Consider the following 22098-nt stretch of genomic DNA (forward strand, 5'->3'; position numbering starts at 1 on the left):
TGTAGTGAATGACGAAAACTAAACCATAAACGTTCGTAATGAACCATGCTTGAGACTTTAGTTGATCTCAAACTTAAACCGCATACTATTAGGCAATTTCCTGATTGTCGTTTTGTGTAAGTTTCACGATGAGCCTTATTGTCAACGCCCTTTCCACATAAATTCTATTAAAATCAATTATAATTGCAATTAGGGTAACGATCATATGAAATGTGATCAGAAAGATCGACTATTCATTAACTTATGTTACGAGTCACATGACATGTCGTACACACAGTGTTGTTTATCTCTCTGTTCGATATGTCCAAAGAGCAAACCCCATCTTTAGTTTGGCATCAAATGAATATCCTTAAAACTGTATCAGATATTATAAACCCGAGAATTTGAAAGTACATGTAAGTAATTTTAGTACTGTAACAAGTAGAAAGTCGTACTTGGGCCATGGGGTTATACAGCCTGTACATATGCCAGTTCGTCAAATACTACACGGTCATTTCTGGCTGTGACAACTATTGCCGCAATGGGAAAAAGAAGTCTCTATCAATTTCAGTTTTAAGTTTTGCGATCGGCAAAACACTTCTTTTTAGGTGTTGATTTTTGTAGCAGTCAAGTGGTTGTTTTTGTCACTCATTTACTGTGTAACAGTCCATGTTCAGGCGATGCCATCTTAGCATGCTGGATAACACTATAGATACTAACAGTACTCCGGGTGACGGGTCGTGTTGCAAACTGAAGGTGTCGGCTACACAGCATGTAACTTGTAAAATTTAACCCTGAGGTCAGGATTCAAGTGCGCAGCTGTGGGTACTGGACATTGAACCGATTCAAGTAAAACAAATTCCAACAAGTTAAACCGGTTACGAACTGATTTACTTTGAACCGAATCGAAACCACCCACCCACGAATCGGTTCAACTACATGTAAATCGGATTACATCTGATTTAATAGCATATGAAGACATGAGAACTGAATTCGAATCAAAACAGGTTCAGAATTTAGTAGATGTGGAAAGGCTATACAGTCTGCTACAGTAACCTTTGTTTTTTAAAAGCACCCACATTCTATTTAAAATGGTATTACTTTTGACAAAAGCACTACATTAAATGGTTAGCTGCAATAATTGTAGCGTCTTGTTGCGATTTTGAGGTTTTTTCGTCTGTTTTGGTGACTTTTTAAGATTTAGTGATTAACACGCACCTAACGTTACAATTCCTAGTGCAGGAATTCCAATCAGCTGATGCGATGCGGATCTGCATCGCACGTTTCAATCCCTATTTTCGCCAAAATATCGACCTACCTACGGAAAATCTGACATTTCCTAACCACAACACTTCTTTTGAAAACTTTCGCGGTTGCAAGAGCTCGGCAAATGTACCGCGTAATCAACGACCTTCGTTTTCAAAATTGTCTTGTTTCGCATTTTCGGCGGCCGTTTTTTGACGGGGGAAAGGGCAGATCGGGGCGTCGATTGTGCTGCGGGGAATTTGCGGGTTAAACACTAAAACTTAAAAAGTCACCAAAACAGATGAAACTCAAACACTCAAAACCGCAACAAGATGCTACAATTATTGCAGCTATGGAGGAGTATGGATTGCAGTGAAAGATTTGCTATTGAAACGCAATATCATCTGATATTTGCCATCCAAATATTCCTGACAGTTATACACAGAGAATGTGGACGATTGGAGACCGATACATCTAGAACAATCCTGTTATCCCAGGAATTTTGGGCAATGGGCCTGTGTATGAAAATCTTATGATGAAAATATTGCGTATACGGTCATTGGATTTTGAGACACACAACTGAAATCTTCATATAATTCCAGTATTGAAACTACAGCTATACAGTATAGTAGCTTCGCTGTAAAACGTACCTTCGCTCATGTGAATACAGAACTCAAACTCACACACTCACACGATCGGTCATACTTGGTTGATTATACCTCGGTAAAAGCCTTTTGCACATGGTACGATCTGACAGGTGTGCGCATGTATTATATGCTAAAAGATCTTATGGGAATTTTATCATTTATAGGAATATATCAAGACATAAAGTTCGCGGTCTTGCAACTCTTATCTACCTCAGTCTTGTTGTTTTATACTGAAAACGGGGAGGGGGCATGGGGCGGAATGGATAAAACCTCAAACGTATTTTTGGTCACGCTTTGAAAACGAAGGGGTATCGAGAATGGATAAAGCGTGTTTTGTTCATGCGCAGACAAGAAACTGACCTGGTGTTTTCTTCTCTTTTATATGTCCTACCATTTATGCTTAATATCTAGACGTTTGCATACATCGCTACTACAAAATTCATTTTCCGTTTTGAGAAAGTAACATCGATGGTACTTTCAGGGATTGATATGTTGGAGTTCAGATAAAATCAAGTTATTTTTGTATACTGTTGACAAAGAAACATATTAGCATGTTTTTAAAAGACAACAACTTCAGTTCCAAATCGTCATATAGAGTTACATTATTTCTCCGATTTTTTTTTTTAAATTTTGGTTCATCAAAAAAAAAGAATAAATACAAATAAAGTATCATGACAATAAGTAAGCAATAGTTTAGACGAATACATTTATATAACGATCATATATTTATTTCAGAGAAAATGTATAGTTACCCTGCTTATGGCGCAATTTCTGTGGCTATATAGTTACACTTTGTTAGCACACATACAGGGCCCTAGAAATAAGCGGTAGCCACATGTCATCTAACTACCAGTTCTTCAAGCTGACTGTCATTTATTTTTAAAACCGGTAGTGACTGTGACTACCAAAACAAGTTAGAAAGGACATCTAAAGTATGAAGACCAGTTTCACTTGTTGGAGGGAACTTATTTCTTTCTGAACTGGGTTATTTGCACATGCAATTTTTTTGACCCTACAAAGTGATAGCATAGACTTCCGAAAATATCCCAATTCCACTAGTACATGTACTTTCAAGAATTACATAAGACTACTGTTATGGGTATCCATCCTCTTTTTGTAAGTTACCCTAAATTATGAAAGGTCGATTATACAAATATACAAAGAGTGTTATTGATGAAACTCTGGTTCTTCTGTCCACGGACGAATAATGATGATGATGATGATGATGATGATGATGATGATGATGATGATGATGATGATGATGATGATGATGATGACGAAGACGAAGACTGTCTTACTATTTACTGTAACATAGATGACTGTGGAGCAACTTGTCCATTTTATCAGTGCTTGAAATCAATCTTATCACACTACGATAATTATCACGATGGAATTAAAATTAAACTGGTTAGATTGTTAATTATAACCTAGTTTTTGATTCGTTGAAAGATAATGAGAAAGGTGATTAAGTCAATATCACTTAACCAATCGGCGTTTTTGAAAAAAATTGGGCGCCAAGTTTGAGCTTTCATACACCCACATCATTTCCAGAATGCAACCACTTAATGGTTCTGACACAAATTTCCCACACCTTGAGTTTTATAACTAAATAATTTAACGATGGGAACTATCGAAGAGCGGTACTACACTGAAAGAGAAGTGACCTTTGTATGCGATATTTGCGACGTGGAATACCTGTCTTCAGACTCTGTACAACGTCACATTCGCCAGCACCTTGATTTTAAAAGTGAGTACATTGTATGCTTTTCCGCTTTGATCTTTCACCTCCGAGCTCCATTAGCTATCAGGAATATACGTTTTGTCATTATTTCAAAAATATCGAACCCACGCAACATTTATCGTTTTTTCCGAACATTTCTCCATTTTGTCCAAAAGTTGAACAAATGCATGTTAGATCGGCAACCCGGATGGTTAACTTGAAATGTTGTATTTTTACACTTTGTTCGAACCAACTTTTGAACAATGATTGTAACCGGGCTTTGGAATCTGAGCATTCTTTTTTATGTCTTGGTGTGTACACATTATGACAATAAAGAAAGGCCAGTCATCCAACTGCCATTTTGTTTTAATTTTCAAAGAAAAATGGTTAAATGTGTATTGTTCTATCTGGAAACAACAGAATGTAAAGCCGACGTAATGACACCAGTCCAAGAGGACAATGTTCATACACATACTGACAATGTAAAGGCTGTTGAAGAGCGGTACTACACTGACAGAGAAGGGACCTTTGTATGCGATATTTGCGACGTGGAATACCTGTCTTCAGACTCTGTACAACGTCACATTCGCCAGCACCTTGATTTTAAAAGTGAGTACATTGTATGCTTTTCCGCTTTGATCTTTCACCTCCGAGCTCCATTAGCTATCAGGAATATACGTTTTGTCATTATTTCAAAAAATATCGAACCCACGCAACATTTATCGTTTTTTCCGAACATTTCTCCATTTTGTCCAAAAGTTGAACAAATGCATGTTAGATCGGCAACCAGGATGGTTAACTTGAAATCTTGTATTTTTACACTTTGTTCGAACCAACTTTTGAACAATGATTGTAACCGGGCTTTGGAATCTGAGCATTCTTTTTTATGTCTTGGTGTGTACACATTATGACAATAAAGAAAGGCCAGTCATCCAACTGCCATTTTGTTTTAATTTTCAAAGAAAAATGGTTAAATATGTATTGTTCTATCTGGAAACAACAGAATGTAAAGCCGACGTAATGACACCAGTCCAAGAGGACAATGTTCATACACATACTGACAATGTAAAGGCTGTTGAAGAGCGGTACTACACTGAAAGAGAAGGGACCTTTGTATGCGATATTTGCGATGTGGAATACCTGTCTTCAGACTCTGTACAACGTCACATTCGCCAGCACGTTGATTTTAAAAGTGAGTATATGTATTATTTTTCACTTTGATCTTTTAACAGCCGTCACTTGGTGGGAAATAAAAGTATTAGTATAGGGCATGGAGGGATTTCCGCGGCAAGTAATTGTATTTTAGTGTAGTTGCCAACATAATTAGCGTAAAAACGGATACAATGAAATACACCGGCTAGTCTCGGCTATACAGCAGGTTCCATGGTACAACACACGTATCTGAAGCTGGTGTGTTTCGAGTGACATAACTTCTGTGCAAATCCATCTCAAGTTAGCCCAAGTACTACAAGAATTTGTCATCTTCAAAGAAAACATGTCACATTCCGCTGTAGAGACACTATCTAGATTGTCATAAACTATTCGTTTGTGTGCTACTGGCTTCCCAACGAATGAAAAACTATAAAAACAACACCTCCCGGATTACACATAATGAGTGTGTTGAGGAGTACACACATTACAGTGGGATCTCTGACACGAAATAGATAAATACATTAATACCGTGTAATCGACGCTTATGTAAACATTTTAATTGTGTACATTGTTATGAACAGATGATCTCCCATCGTTTGCTGCTGCCGACACAAAGTACTAGTACTTCCGAAAATAAGTTTGAATTGACGTACATACTGTGAAAAGTGTGATCACTATAATATTTGCGTTTTCAACTGTATCTTTACTAATCAATTTTGTATTATTATTAAGGAATGTGCCAAATTGTATAATAGTGTCTGTACAACAAAGAAGTTAAATTTTACAAGTAAATTTATATATTATAACTCTCCTTAATCTGTAAATTGAGTTTGTTATAAATGTAGTTTGTTTTCACAAAAATGCTTCTTTAAACTGCACTGTACTACATCACATCTTTCCCATACTAACCGATGGGCATTGTCAAGAGTAATATGTATATTATTTGTTCAGTTTGTATGTACGCTTCAAAGTTAAATTGGTGTAATATTCAACACCTCAAAACGAGGGCACTAGGACAATGCTCTTGTGCCGACTATAAATAAATTTCCGCCCATGCAATACAATATGTATGATTTTTAAAATTAAAATTGAGACGGAAATCATTTTGTGGCTGCATGAGTTGCCAGAGTTTCGAAATTGCTGTACAGTGCAATTGATAACAACATTGAAAAGGGCAGTTTCAAGTAACGTCATGAAAATATACATTTATTTAAATGCGTCCACATTGGGGGAGGGGATGGAGGGAACGATTTGGTATGGTCAAGGATTCGTATTTCTATGTTGTTTTAATGATGCAATTTATACAATGTAGGTGATATGTTGTACCAAGATACGAAAGTAGAGATAGATCGTTATGAATATCCAGATCTTGATGACAATCTTTCTGAAAACACCCCAAGCTCTGCTGATGAATCAGTCAAAGAAGGTATGTATGCTATCAGCATATTATATTGTTTCTTATAGATAATACTAGTATAGTCGTTGGTAGTCATTTGCAGTCTTTATATTTATTGAAACTCATTTATTCCCTTTGGTAACAGGAACACTAGTCGTTCGGGCTTTCTTTCGATGCTATGACTATAACTTAGTATAAGCGAACGAAGTTCGCATGTGAGGGCCTGCCCGATGTTCCATCCTCGATAGCGTTGTTCGGCTGTGTGTCGTATTTTATCGGAAGAACATCCGAGGGCTAGCTGATAGACTACAGGAACACCGGGGCAGGAACATTATGTTTGTACAAGTGGCGTTGCGTTTACTTGCATAAGTGAGCTTCAAGCAGAGACAATTTAGGTAAAAGACAACAAGATAAGAGATACAAAGCAACAGTCGGTGCCTGTGATGTCGGTTGACGGAACGCTTTATGACTTTGTTTATATCTGTCATCTATTAACATAAACAATGTTCTAGGACTGTTCATGCCGACTCATACACTTGCATGTAATGTATAATGACACGAAAATAACGCTAGTCTATAATCGTAAATACGGTTGTTAGGAACTTATAAACTAGATGTTACTGTACACAGTTGTATTTTATCTGTAAGAGTATTTAGGAGAGAATTTTCAAGAAGCAACGAATTTCACTTGCATCTACAATAAACTGAATTTAGTGACAGGATACATGTTTTCAAATTTACGTGCGAGTACCAGTTGAGATGTAGTTTGACTCTGACTTTAACATACCAATTTACTACGTAAACAGCAGACTGTGTTGTGAATTTTACTTGCCCAACCAAAAGCAAAAATGGTACAGTGTAACACGTAGCCTACAGTGATTTCTAACAATAATCTCAATTGACTTCCTTTACTGATATAAACTGCTGATAACATTAGATAAGATTGTACAAGACGCACCATAGCATATACCATTTCTTGGTTGGGGTTGTCTTTGCATTTTTAAATATTTATTACATCTTAATTTTGGTGAAAATGAAAACGAGTGGTGTGTATTTCGATTGTGGATTGTTTCAGGTTTAGTCTATTATTACAAAATAGTTGACAAGAAACAGCATGAATACTTAGATACAGTATACAGGTACATTAGTGTTATCTGTCATACACAACAACATCAGCCAAAATGGAACGAGTGATGGGGGGGGGTATAACATGTATTCTGACAACAAAGTAAGGCCTGTACACCACCATACACATGTTTGCCCATTGAAAATGTCACACAGTCACAATGTTTCCATCAGAATTGAAGTCATCGTCTTGCAAATCAGAGGATGATCATAGCAAAGATGTCGGAATTACATTTACCAAGCGACGTAAATAGTACTTGATTTGGTATAGCATGTTTACATGGTTACAGAAGGTACATGTGTTTTCTACAACAAACTAAGGCCTACACACACACACACACACACACGTTTGTTCATTAAAAATGTCACACATTCACAATTTATCCACCAGAATTGAAGTCATCGCCTTGCAAATTAAATCAGAGGATGTATGATCATAGCAAAGATGTCGGAATTACATGTACCAAGCGAAGACAACAGTACTTGATTTGGTATAGCATGTTTACATAAGGCATTGTCTACCCTTGCAAGTGGATGGGAAAGCCAAGATACACACCACTCGTTTTCATTTTCACCCAAATTAAGATGTAACAGTTCAAATTTCATTTTAAAGACCAGCCCTACCGAGAAAGGGTATGTGCTACGGTACTGTCTTCATAGGCACCGGCTGTTGTTTTATGTCACTTATCTTATTGTCTACCTAAATTGTCTCTGCTCAAAGCTTATACTTCAAACGCAATACTCTATACTTGCCAGTTGTATAACATCTATAAATATTTGTAAGGAAACTGATTTCTTGTTTTTTCTTTGATTTATTTTAATATTGTGTGATTTTAATATAAATTTGGGTTTTTTAACTATTACTTTAAAAGGTACAAACAGTGGAAGTACACACAATGAAGATGATGCTATGAAACAGCGCTGTAAGTGTAAAAACGACTGTATCAGCAAGGTTGGCATGGCTAAAATTAAGCAATGTAGACATGACCTTTGTAGCAGGAATGCCACCCAACAAGGCCAATTCATACTGGATGCCATGAAATTTTCACACGTACATGGAGAAAAACAACAGTTCATGTTCATTGTTGCAGGCACCAAAGTTTGTACACTGGGATGGAGGCTAATATATGGCATTTCTAAATCTAGGTAAGAATAATTGTTACCCTTCCATTTCTCAAATAACAGTCTTGGAACATCACAACTTTTTAAATAGAAAGGACTCGTACAAAGTGAAATATATTTGGTTTCTTAATGAAGGAGTAGAAAAATAAAATGATTTAACTGCAAATACTATATTGTACTTGAAGACACCCTTTGCCACAAGTTAGAACAAATGAGAGACATGCATTGATTACAATCTATCCTATGCAGGTTTTATGATTATCAGAAGAAATTTCTTAATGGAGCACTAAAAAACATACATGGTAATACAGGAATGCTCAGGTCAAGAGTGGAGGTGAACTTGGCAAAAGCGTGGCTGACCAACTATGTGGCTCTTATGGGTGACAAAATGCCAAATACAGATCAAATCCACCTTCCCAGCAGTATGACAAAAATACATGTATATACTGATTACCTGGCAGATACACGACAACCACAGTCACAGAAAATTTCACAGTCCAGCTTTTATGAGTTATGGTCAAAGGAATTCAACCATGTAAGGATACCAAAGGTAAGAAAAATGGGTAATCAATGCTAACTTTATAAAAAAAATGAAATTACGAATATTTCATGAAAGTGAATGCCAACAACACCAACATAAAATGTTATAGATGTATTAATTATAAGGGTACATAGTTTTGTTGTCTAGAGAGATGATATTTTATCTCAGGAAGAGTATTTGTTACTAAATAAGGTATATTAACTATATCTATATTCACAAGGTGACAATATAAAACATTACATCATACTGTTCTCAATGATTGGAACCACAAAACTTTGTCTCAGACGTGATGGAATTGAGGAAGATTCAGCGCTCACATGAAACACAAAAGATCGGATAATTGTAGAATAATAATACACATAGTGACAGATATGAGCCACGGTTTCGTAGCGTTGTTTTCCCTTGTCGGACATTTTCTAATTCACCAAATTGCGAATTGTTACGCATCAGGTCACGTGACCTGGAGTGCTATTAGAAAAAACCACATTTCACCATATGTATACTGATTACTTTCTTAATAGTCTAGTTACAATACAATATCGTTATGATATATATATATAGTTAGAGCTGTGTTGTATAGTTAGAGGTACAGTTGGCATCTAGACTACTCTCTTAATTACAGACCAAAACTATTAAGATGCATTTGTGTGATATAAAATCTTCATTGACCAATTTATATTCAGTAGAAAGAGGTTGGTATTTCTCTCGCAATGGGCACCAAAGATATACACTTTTACAAAACATAAAGACAATAGACACATTTAGCTGTACCACAAGCAATCTCATCAACTGATAGTGACATAGTGAGATCTTTCAAACTGGAGTTGGAAATGGAAATTATTGCATTAATCACTTGTTTTCGTTTACAGGAGAATAGATTTGCCAAGTGTACTGTGTGCGATGATCTTAAAAGAGCCAGTCACGTAAAAAATGACGTAAATGAAAAGAAAGCAATAGTTATGGATCTCAAAGAACATTACTTACACCAAAAGTAAGTATATTACACTCTTTCTCATAACTTAGCATTTGTGTGTTTGAGACACACTCAATCTTTGTTTGACACACACACAATCCTGGTCTTAGAGCTTAGCATTTGCCGTTTTGTGCAACAATTTACTCTAAAACAGGACACATCAAAAGATGCGTCAGTTAGAGGTGACAAAACAAACAGTCCAGGCAAAACCACATCAACTTACGTCTGTATCGACTGTGGTTGACGCAACCCTTGATGTCTTCTATTTTAGAGTAAATTGTTGCAGAAAACACCCAAATGCTAAGCTCTTATGACCAGAATTGAGGTGTTCGAAACACACTGAATCCTGGTTATAATAGCTTAGCATTTGGAGATTTTCTGCAACAATTTACTCTAAAACAGCACACATCAAAGGGCCGTCAACACAGATTGACAGTTCGGGTAGTCTACACGACGGGTGTTTTTGGTGACCAAAACTCCGTACAATTCTGACTCATTTTTTATACTGAATCTGGGAGAAAATCACTGCAAAAAAACTTTCCGAAATCAGTGGAAAGCAGGATGGTCACCGAAAACACTGGACATGGCGTAGACGTCTACTGACTGCTCGAGCGCTCTCTTCAACCACAGAAGATATATACTTGTCTGTGCGTCAATGTTCGCGAAAGCGGCATCTTCTGATGTTCATATATGCTTAGCATTTGAAAGTTAATGTCAACAATTTAGATGTACTCTGTTCTACCACAATTAAGAAGACAGATTGGTAATGGCTATTGTTCGAGGTGTTAATCTGGGGATTAACATGTCGGGTACACTACAAGGGTCTCTAGCACTTTAAACGTTACACCGAAAGCTACCCAAGTCCCTCTTCGGGTACTTTCAGTGCACCTCGTCATCGCTAAGGGTCAAAGGTACGGTAGCGTTATTTTCAACCGGAAGCCGACGATTTCTGCAGAAACAGCTTGAAAATCGCGCGAGATTTAGCCGAGTTATTGCCTTGTAAAAATTGCATGTTTGGGACGGTCAACATTACGAATATATATAATGAACATATTTGATTTAAAAATGCAGCAATATGGAATTTGTTACACACTGTACGACAAATTCTGACAATAGGGCAAGTTGTGTTCTATGGGGGGAGGGTACTCCCACCTATTTGGTATACGTATATGTGCCGCCCTTTAGGGTAGGGTTTTCGCGATTGCGATTCACTTCGTCCCATTTTCAACTCGCCCCATTTTCAACTCGCCCCAACAACACTAGGAAACGTATATAAATCTAAACGATACATGGACTCGAAGTACGGGGACCGAAAAATGTACATGATTTTACCTACGTAGCCAGTTGAAGCATAGCAAATGTAACATTTCGTAGCAGAAAGTGGTGTGGGTTTTGGCTAAGTGTTTGGTAGATGTACAACTTATACTAGCACAACAACTTTCCTCGGTCATGGAATATCACTTTTCACATTAGGACTTAATGTTTACAACCCAAATAAGAAATAATAATTATATTAACCAGGGAGAATATTAATGACTGACATGCCTACGACTTCCGCGGTTACGGGTTTTGGAGACGTGTCTCTTCTCCCTAGTTACTTGTACAACTAAGTCTTTTAGTATGTGTTTACAGTGCAAGTGGTACTTCATTAGTGGAATACGAGATACCACATACCCTCCAAACTGAGTACTACTAGCTTCGATTTCATATATGCACAGGTAAATTATATTGTAAAGAGTTTGGGGCGAGTTGCAATTGGGACGAGTTGATCCGTCACCGGTTTTTGCTCTTTGGTCTAAAATGGGTAGTCTTCTGAGAGCTAATGAGTCTAAAATGGGGCCCACATTTCACACTTTTATATTTTGTTTGGACTAAAATGGAGTCCTGCAAGGAGCTACTTAATAAATTCTCGAGGAGTTCAGGATTTTTCCCTGCTAATTCACTGATTCACTGGTTGGGATAGTATGCACACCTCTTGAAGTACTTGGTATTAGATATCGCCCCATAATGCATTGTTACGTTAACTGCGCATGCGCAAAATTGCATCGCTCGTTCACCCATGGCATGCGCCCAACATTGGTCTGAAATGGGGTCTTCTAAAAAGTTGAATGGGGTATTGGTTTTGGGTCAAAATTGAGTCTGGGATTGACAGCATTGGCCACAAACCCCTACCTGACCTGGCCAGTGGTACTCCCCCCTCCCCGGGTGCCCGGGGTTCTATGGCTCTGTAGTAAGTTACAGTTACACTGTGATTTTAGTCCTACCCACTGGGGTTTTTGTCAGGAAAGTGCATACTTTATTCATGGAAATATATGTGGGTTATACTTCCATGCTTTATTCAATAGTCGTAACATTTCCGACGTTTACACGAGGGTCTATGCATTCATCACCCATGTCAAAATGAACACGCAAGCTGTTAACGGGTTCCAGATCAATTTACCGGAGCGGAGTTCCCACACCCCACAGCAGTAAAAGTGTGGTCATGATCAAAGTGAAACTGTACAACGGAAAACATACAGAATGCTTTGAAAATGATGTTTTAACTAATATAAAGAAGGCAAGCTAGCTTCACATCTTAAAATATCTTCAGTATGATTGTAATTTTTCTTGGAAAACAATGCGTCGTCTTATTGTATGTTTTGCTTTCCAACATGGTACCGAGAGTAGATTGTTTTTATTTTGATTCATAACATGCCAAACACATGTTTAAATGTATATAGTGTCGGTCGACAACGGTATGCGATTATATGTCAAAAGTACTAGTAGTCGATCTGAGTCGGCTTCAAGTTCCCATGAGAGTTCAAATGCCGATATTGCCGATATAAGAAGTCTTCTCAGTTATAGATCCATGATGATATCAACATGGCAGTGCAAACAAATTCAAAATACGTTCCTATCAACAAGACGGATATGCCAACAAATTCAATATGCGTTCAGCTCCGCATGGTCTATGTCTCGACAGGGACCATATTCCTTACTACAATGTACTCCATCTTTAACTTTATTACTCCATCTCAATCCCATAAAGATGGAGAACGTTACAGTAAGGAATACGTTCCATGTCATGACCTAGACTTAGCTCAGTATTCAGTATAGACAGGCATCCCGGACAGACATATAGCACAGGAACTAACTCAGGACAAATATGCGTTGTAACCTGATAGAAAATGCAACTCACAAGACAGCGGGCGGTTTTTACTTTGACCATTGTATTTCTCTAACTGTAACACTAGATAAAAATCTTTTGGACGACACATAAACAAATGCTCTTTTCTCCCTGTACTGTTACAATAACAATAACTTTGTACCGAAAATTGATATCAACTGCTCTTCAGGATGACTTCATTACAAACATGTACTTCATAGATGGATGGAAGTATAACCCACAGGAGGTCATGGTTATTGCTTGTTACTGTGGAATGATTCCCAAGTACTTTGAACGTACAAGTCTCGACGTCCGATTGACCTCTAAAACGGTCGGGGTGTTTATTATGAAAACACAAGTCTTGTTATAGGTCATAACGCACTTGAGTTATGTAGATAAAGGTCAAAGGCAGCACTTGATAGTATTTGATAACCTGAGTCAACATTAGTCTCGCAGCCAGACTTCGTGGCCATCGTCCCTCACTCTACATTGTGTAAGGTGCTGCACGTGCGCAGCGGAGAAGCCGCAAGAAGGTTGTAACTTGTTGTGACTCTCTAACTTGCTGTTAGAGAGTATATTTTTCATCACAAAGCGAGACTAAGTCAACATGTACTTTTGTACATGTTACGTTGGCACCTTTGGTAATCATGCACATGTAACTTGTAAGGTCTACTATGCTTTGCATTGTGCTGAGTAGACGTGTTTCATTACATTATGACCGCTTTAAAGTTCAATTCGGTGGCTAAACTTGTACCCTAACAATAACTTGGCGGTGTTACACTTTTAAATTTATAATTACATCAGTACCCCCAGGGAATCGTACAAGGACTATGCAGCTCGCGAGCTGTGTAGAGCATCTGTGTATGACCCTCGCCAACACATGTCGTAAACAACCATTTCGTGTAAACACCTCTCTGTTGGTCTATAAACCTCAGCAGCCTGATGTTGTTGCAATATTAACTTACGGTGTATTTTAGTGAACAACAAGACAAGGCTGTGACTATCATTGTGTTTAAACGTATTGTTTGAATTTGTTAATATCAATAATTAACTTTGTAATTGTGTTGTGTGAGTTGCGTGCCTGTGCCTATATTATGCTAATCTTGTATCCAAGTCGAAAGAGTGTAGTAGTGAGCATGTAATTATGGACATCACACAGCAAGCATGGCATAAACACATTCTAGTCTTTGAACTCGGGCTCGAGCAATTGACAATTGTAGAAGGTGTGTAACGGTCCCAAAATTGACAAAAGTGTGCGTGAAGGTGCTCAACGCTAGCTTTGCTGAAAATAGCATAGTGAACGTCAAACTGCGACCGCCCAAATCTGATTAAAATCCGATGTAGATGTCGGCTAATCGTTCATTGTTATTTTACCTTCGTTATTTTGCCTGAATTGACCTTGTACATGTTTACATTTTTTTAGCCTGATCGCCTACATCGGATTTTAATCAGATTGCGCCCGCCCGTGCTCCTTGGTTGTCCTTTTCGTTCCTGCCCCGCCTGTCTATTCACTGGAGATGAGAAACAAAAAAGGTCACTCTTATAGTATATTTGCAATATATATAAGTGATTTGATGGATAGAATTTCAATTATCCATGCCTGTAACGAGACGAACTGAATAAGTTCTTTTCTATTATGTCTTAATATAAAATGGAAACTTTTTTCTCACTATTTTAGAAAACAAAGAGAATCTTACTACAATAATATAATGAGAGCAAAAGCGCAGCCGGATGATTATTTGTCAGTGATTATTGACGGGATGGAACAAAACTGTTCTAATCTACCACACTTCCCAAAGAAAACGAAGGTAAGACAATGTATGTTTATGCAATTGCTGGTTGGTCTGGTTATTTTATAACATTCTAACCAGAAAAGGATAATTTTTAAACCGAATAACACTTTTCAAATATGATTACAAATATATACATTATTTTAATATACAATGAATTTGGCCTATGTTTTTTAATTATTGACTTGCTATTTGTTTATTATTTTTTTTATTTTGTGAACTTTTTTTTAAGTGTTTAATAAAGATAACTGTATTTGTAATGAGTATTAATAAACAAACAACCACAAACCTACATTCATGTATACAAATAAAGTCAATTTAAATCCGAATATAAAAAGATGTAATGTGTGCCTAGCCTATTTGGATACGAATCTTCAATACATTCTGTACTTATTTACTGCAGAAAATATTTATAACCTGGGCTTTGTTATATAGAATACTGCAGCAAAAATAAATTCTAAATTCATTTCGTTACACAGATATACTAATAAGTAAACACTCATGTGTACACATAAATAAACATTTTTGTGTTCTCGAAAAAGGAAAACTCGACACTATGGAAACTTAAGACACATCTCACTGGGGTATTGGTGCATAGTGAAGATTTGAAGTTGGTATTCATCGATTGCAATCAGTGGCCACATGATTCTAACCTAACCTGCACCATATTGATGAATGTCTTCGACATCGTATCTAAGGTAGGTGTATTTATTGATTTACAAGCAACAATGTTATTGACATTGAATGTGTAATATTGTAACAAGCAAATACGTTATCCAAATTAAACCTGAATGGACCACTTATTAAATGTGTAGCTACAGGTTTATAACAACTCCTTCAATTTTAAATTGTATGATTTTCAATTCGATGTTTTAAAAAAAAACTAAAAAGGTGAAGAATAGTGAGCAAATATGTCTAGTATGAGTATGACCTTCTGACAGTGATATAAATCTGACGGTATTTCTTCGTACTTTTATATTCCTTTTAAATGTGTGATCTTTATTATTATATAATATTAAGCCCATTCACTTGTAATAACAATGTATAATAATAATTTAAATAAAAGTTTATTTGCGTCCGGTTACACGATGCAACTCGACTAGCAACGCACCATGCATCGTGTACTCGCCTCGTCGCAGGGTCTTGCGACGTTGCAAGGTGCGTCGCAAGGAAACGGACATGTCGGTTTCCTTGCGACGCGTCGCAAGTTGCTTCTCGAGTTGCTTCGTGAGTTGCACCGTGTAACCACTTCGTCGCGTCGCAAGCAACAACCTTTGACATATACCTACGTGTCAAATGACAATGTTATGGCCGCCATGTTTTCAGTATAAATATTCTATTTCAGCAAGTATTTTTTTAATATAATTTCGATTTATCACCACGATTATCACTTATAAATAGTATACAATGTCTATGAATGCTTGATTTCCGATGAATATCATTTTATTTCCAACTTGAATGCAAGTAGCGACATCGGAAAGATCAACATCGCCATAAACGAACTTCGAATTGAATAGAGTTTCACTATCGATACCTCAACAAGTTTTCAGTCATTTTATTCGTAAATATTAGCAATTTCATAGCATTTTTGCCAAATTCCTGCCGCAAGAAGACTTGACCTCGATGACCTGTAACTTATATATATATACGCATGTGCAACAGTTGAGCTCTTGCGACTCACCATGCAACTAGTTGCATCGTGTACGCGCTCCGTCGCAGTTGCAAGCCTCGTCGCATGCGACGAATTGCTTCATTTTATATTTTATGTTGTGTCTTTCCTCTAAATTTGAAACATTGTATATCATTGTATCAACAGTCGATACTTTAGCTGTCAATCAAATATCGTTGCCTTAATGCTTTGCGAAATATTGGACAAGTATTTAGAGCTTTGATTGGTCACTGTGACAATTTAGTAATAAATAAAATAATATAAATCACCATAATATGCACATTATTTTCCAAATTTGACATAATAAAAGAGAAACAAAATGAAATTTAGTACAGAACAGTCCTTGTAATAAATAATAAGTTTGATCTGACCATGGTCATGATATGCATTTGTCATGATAAACATCTTTTACTAGAATATTAAATTGAGTGTGTTCAAAATGGCGAGCAATTGTGGACTGTGGCCATAAACCAATCAGGCAATTGCCACCATAAATTGCTTACTAGCGATTTTTAATTACAGGACATTGTTATATGAAATTCATATAACAAACAAAGAACAACAAAAAACAAAACATCTGAAAATATTTCATTTTCATTTAGCGACATGGAGGAAATCTTCCACCGGTGCTATACCTACAGATGGATAACAGCTGGAGAGAGTGCAAAAACAGGAACATCCTTGGTTTTTTAGCATACCTCCTTAAACTTGGTATTTTTCGAGAGGTGAGTTTTACATGTATTACCCAAAATATTAATCTTATTAGTAATACAGAAAATGCATAATAATCATTTGCGAAAAAAAAGCTGCACCAAATAAAATTGTTAAAATATTCCATTATTGTAACTTATTAAATATTTTAATATCATAGTCATTTCAGATGTCTTATAGTTTGACACACCTTTTTTGTCAATTCATGGGTATATCATGTACTAATAGCCTACTATAACAAGGTCGTTGCATTCCAGCAATTATTATGTGTAGGAACAAAACACTTAATATCACCCTGTGGGGAAGCATTCAGATTAAATCTGGTCAAAGTATTTTTCTGTAATCACGAAATGTAAAAAAATGTATATAAAATGTATTTCGTGCAAATGTACTACTACTTGTATCTGTCTACAAACAAATTGTTGATGCACTAGTTGTGTGCGTATGCGCATGGGTGTGAAGTTTTAATTGTGTAGTATAGTTTGTGAACATCATTGTTCTGGAATCGTTCACCAATGGCATGTGTTAGTGCGTTGAAGGAGGAACACCATGTGGAAACTGTGTGTTATAAAGAGACAAAATTGCATATATCTGTAAAAAATTTAGGTCCATGAAAAGACACACTTGTCATACATGTACAGTATATCAACACCAACATCTCCACACTTTCTTTCACTATATACCAGATGCCTGTAACAATATTGATGAGTTTGGAATGTTCAGACCTTGTGCTTGTTGATTTCGTTGATGAATGTTTAGTCTGTCGACATTCGCTCGCGCCTTTTTTTCCTACGTCTTATCTAAACTCCGATCCGGCGCAACACTACTATAATCGCATTCTGATATCATTGGCCGAAGGCCCGATCCCACCTTCGGCCCTCGATATCAGTATGCGATTATAGTAGTATTGCGCCGGATCGGAGCGCGGCAACGACTTAAGTTTAGATAAAATGAAGGGAAAAAGGCGCAAGCAACTGTCGACAGTCTAACGAATGTTATGCAATCAAAGAAAACCCAGATAGTAGCGATCTTGAGTCCTCTGCATATACTGCCTCATTTGCTTCCCTTACATAAAACGATATTGGAAGGCATACTCGTTGACCTGTCTCAGTTTTAAGATTTTGTAGCCTCAAATTTTAAACTTTTATAGAGTAAATGGACGACTGGTTTCATATGAAATATTCAAATTTCCTTGAAGCTAATACGCCAAATGAGTGTAGATGTATGTGCAACATAGGGGTGTATGAAAAGAATAGAGAAATAAAAATTAAAAGACAACTTAAATTTAAGTTACAGCAGATATTATTTTTCTTGACAAGTCATTTTCATGGCGCGTCTATGGCTAAACATACTACTTCTGAACATCAATTATGAATGCACATAAATAATACCCTTGAAAACCCAATCTGTTATTTCTTACGCGAAATAACGACATAGGTGTATTTACATTGTATATGTAATAACGTAACCCTAAGTGATCAAAATACCAAAGTAAATTTGTTGTGACAGTTGACACTGTAACGTTATGGCTACAACACTTTTTGATTATTACTAAGTCTTATTGTCGGTACAATTGTGCACACAGAAACGAGATTGAGTTAAATACATAAGCAGTACATGTAGTAAACTTCAATATTAAAGTGAACAGCATATGAGTGAATAGCACGTAACAGTTTGTAGCAATACCGTGACGAAAATATTACTAACACATTCATGTAAATTGCTCTTTATTACATTTCAGGTGCAAATTGGATACCTCATGCAAGGACACACACATGAAGGTAAGTTCGCTCAGTAAACTATGACTAATGATAGTAGTTGTGGGTATATTCTGAAATAATATTGTCGTAATGGGACCTACAGCGACGAATTCCAAGCTTCGTTATGTATAATGTGCTACTACTGCTAGTCCGAGTATGGTGCCAGAGACAGTTGTGTGCGCAAAATGATTCGGGTCAAGCCGCAGCACCACTTATCCCACGGGAGCTTCCACAACCTTTAGAAGCAAACGCGATGTTTTAGCACTGGCTTTGAGTGAATTTACGAAGTACGAGTCTGGAATCGTTAGAAAGAGAAACCTATTTTCTACGTCCGGAGTGTACAAACATCTATTAAATTTACAAAGAGTAGCTCTTTCTCATTTTATATCCCTTTAGAATTTGGGTGAACGACCATGCATAAGTGTGCATGTCACTGGTGTGCACTGTTACTAAAGCAACAGTTTAGAAAAGTATGTATTAGTACTGCTTTTTAGAAAGGTGGAAAAGCTACACAGAAAATATCTCCGCAAACATGAACCACATTCCCTATCAATAGCTTGACAAAAGACACGTACCTCACAATGGCTTGTGACAAAGCGCTTGACACGAGACTGAGTTGATATGTGACTAAAATAGATGTGTATTCGTAAGTGTTTAGGCCCTAGTCATATTTTAAAAAATGGAATGTATGTCTATCGGCGTTGATAGGAATATTTACAACTTTGGAGTAATATTATGATAGGCTAACATCTTAAAGAGGCCAACTCAAGTGAAAATAGACGGATTAAAGGGGTCCGAAAAAAACATCACTATGAACTAGGAGTCTACTGAGAGTATTAGTTTGCATAAAAAATCGCCACCTGAGACAAGTTTTAACAGAAAAAAAATTAGCCATATTTATGTCCGTCATGAATTTGTAAGCCTTTACTTTATTTTTTACACCCCTGTGGAAATTGGTACATGCTGAGACCACTAAAAGTGGGTTATACTTCCATGGTCTGAGGTACATGTATAAACACTTGATCAGCGCAGAGTTGGCAGGTGACATTTGCAGGCATGTATTCCAACACAGTGTTGTTCACAATCATCCTATAACATTGATTTGACTCGAAGGAGTACCTGGAGTGCATAGAGGCATATACAGTAAAATCGAGTGACCAGTACACTTGCCATGGAAATAACACACACTACTGTACATATGTAACGCCTCAGTTTTTGTTTTCAGAATGGTAAACATAGACCATTGAATATGTACTTGACACCTAGAAAGTTAAGAAATAAGAGAGACTATCGTCTCCAATATGCCGGCATGATTGTAATGTTAATGCTAACATAAACAGTCAATTCCTGGGAAAGGCAAACCAAGGATTACTTAGCAAAATATAGCAAAAAAGTGTCAATTCTATGACAGATTGTCACATATAAATCCATCCTTGATAACCCTTTTGCTCTGAAAAAAATGAACAAAAATTCTATTGGCGAGGACATACACCCTCCACCCAGTGAAGGGTCTATGGCGAGGACGATTGAAACAATCAGTTTGTCACCTCAGTAATAAATCCATGGTCGTAGGGACTCTTTTCTTGCAATGGAGTATGACAAATATTCTAGTATTCGTATAAATTCAGTGAATGACCATCCGTCCATACGGTGTATGTCCACAAAGTTTCCTGGTGATCGAACCGCCGAGCAGTGTGATCATCAACTGATCAGGTCAAACGTCATTACTTTGAGGCCAATGGGGATAAAACATGGTACTGACGCAACAAACTTTAGTTTTAGATCGTCAGTGTTCACGTGCATGTACTCCTCTGAGTTATATTGAATGGGTACGATACGAGTGTCACCCGAGCTATGTATTTCAATTTTTCGAGTCTAGTTTTGTTTAACCGTCTGTCTACGATATCAGTCGATGTGTCTGATACACAGTGATGTGCCTATACATATTGAAAATTATTTTTAATCGAAAGACTTGGACATTTTCAGATGTCTACAAGACTACATGAGCAATGTGTCAGACAATCAAACGCGAAAGACACCACAACTAACTAACTACCTAACAAACTAAAAGAAAAAGCTTTACATGTAATTTGTAGCAAGCTAGCTGTGTGGAAAGATTATTTATGTAGCGATCAAACTGAAGCGCATAGAAACATTTTGGGTTCATTGTAATGTAACAGCCAAATTCAGCACGACCCCCCCCCCCCCTTGGATATAATGGAGTGCGTACATACAGACGTAAGCAGACACTAATTTTTTGACTAAATTTATGTGGCAATGTGTAAAAAAACGTAGGTTACCCATTTCATCGCTCATTCGAAGCTTCAGACAATATTTTGAGCGAAATAGTGACATCGTGATTCCGTCGTGGTTTAGAAAATGGCCATGCTACTACATGCAGTTAAGAAATTTCCCGAGTTTGACGATCGAAACTGAGCAAAATCTAACGTCGTAATGCAGTTATTCCGAAATTCAAAACGAAATATTTGTATCGGGAAGTGCTTCCGGGAAAAGTGAAGTTTAGCCACACGGGGCTATAGATAGCACCGTGGATCTGCCGCCGGACAGAGTAACATCATAATAACCATGGACTTGACATTGACCATGCCTGTGATTACTAATTAATGAGATGACGTCAATAAACTGGGCTTCTGCGCCATTTGCAATGTGATCTTGTGTATGTCATTCCAATCAAACGACCTCGATTTGATACACTTGTATTAATCAAAGCGACAATTAGAATGACTGAAGACTCATTTTATCCACTGCTTGGTGATATTTTTATTGCATGACACACCGGAAAATTTTCTGCAAGTAAAATTTTACGTTGTATTTCGAAAATCGGCATTTTCTCCGTTTACACACTTCCAAGCCCCCGGACTAAGTTCTAAAGTCTCGAAGTCGACAGTACTTCCTCGCAATCATCTGAAATTTTCGTTGGAGCTTTCTTAAATATTGTTCTTACAAAGTGTCTCAGAATTTGTAAGTTTGCTCTATTACGTGTGAAATTGATGATTAAGTGAGAAAAATCTGTCAATAAGCGTCCCATTATAATTTGTCAACTTTCGAGGCATGTTGTAAAAGAACGACAGATAGCAGAAAAAAAGTGAAACACACTTTTGT

The 22098-nt window shown here is 37.0% G+C and overlaps 2 protein-coding genes across 6 annotated transcripts in view; both read left to right on the forward strand.

Annotated features, from left to right (window-relative positions):
- Nucleotides 1-22098, forward strand: part of LOC144441141 (potassium channel subfamily T member 2-like) — a 229253-nt gene that overhangs the window by 84330 nt on the left and 122825 nt on the right. The gene's annotated exons all lie outside the window — the stretch shown is intronic.
- Nucleotides 3127-22098, forward strand: part of LOC144441142 (uncharacterized) — a 34051-nt gene continuing 15079 nt past the window's right edge. The window contains exons 1-11 of one of the 2 annotated variants that reach the window (XM_078130681.1): nt 3127-3618; nt 4012-4200; nt 4595-4783; nt 6056-6169; nt 8137-8410; nt 8636-8936; nt 9797-9918; nt 14724-14853; nt 15378-15533; nt 17107-17229; nt 18957-18996. In XM_078130681.1, coding sequence (XP_077986807.1) covers nt 3492-3618; nt 4012-4200; nt 4595-4783; nt 6056-6169; nt 8137-8410; nt 8636-8936; nt 9797-9918; nt 14724-14853; nt 15378-15533; nt 17107-17229; nt 18957-18996 — 1765 coding nt within the window. In that variant the 5' untranslated portion in view covers nt 3127-3491. Of the gene's footprint in view, nt 4201-4594; nt 4784-6055; nt 6170-8136; nt 8411-8635; nt 8937-9796; nt 9919-14723; nt 14854-15377; nt 15534-17106; nt 17230-18956; nt 18997-22098 lie in introns of both variants that reach the window. The other variant, XM_078130680.1, reaches the window with a different exon arrangement.

This window comes from Glandiceps talaboti, chromosome 10 (assembly GCF_964340395.1).
Source record: "Glandiceps talaboti chromosome 10, keGlaTala1.1, whole genome shotgun sequence".
NCBI classification, from domain to species: Eukaryota; Metazoa; Hemichordata; class Enteropneusta; family Spengelidae; genus Glandiceps; species Glandiceps talaboti.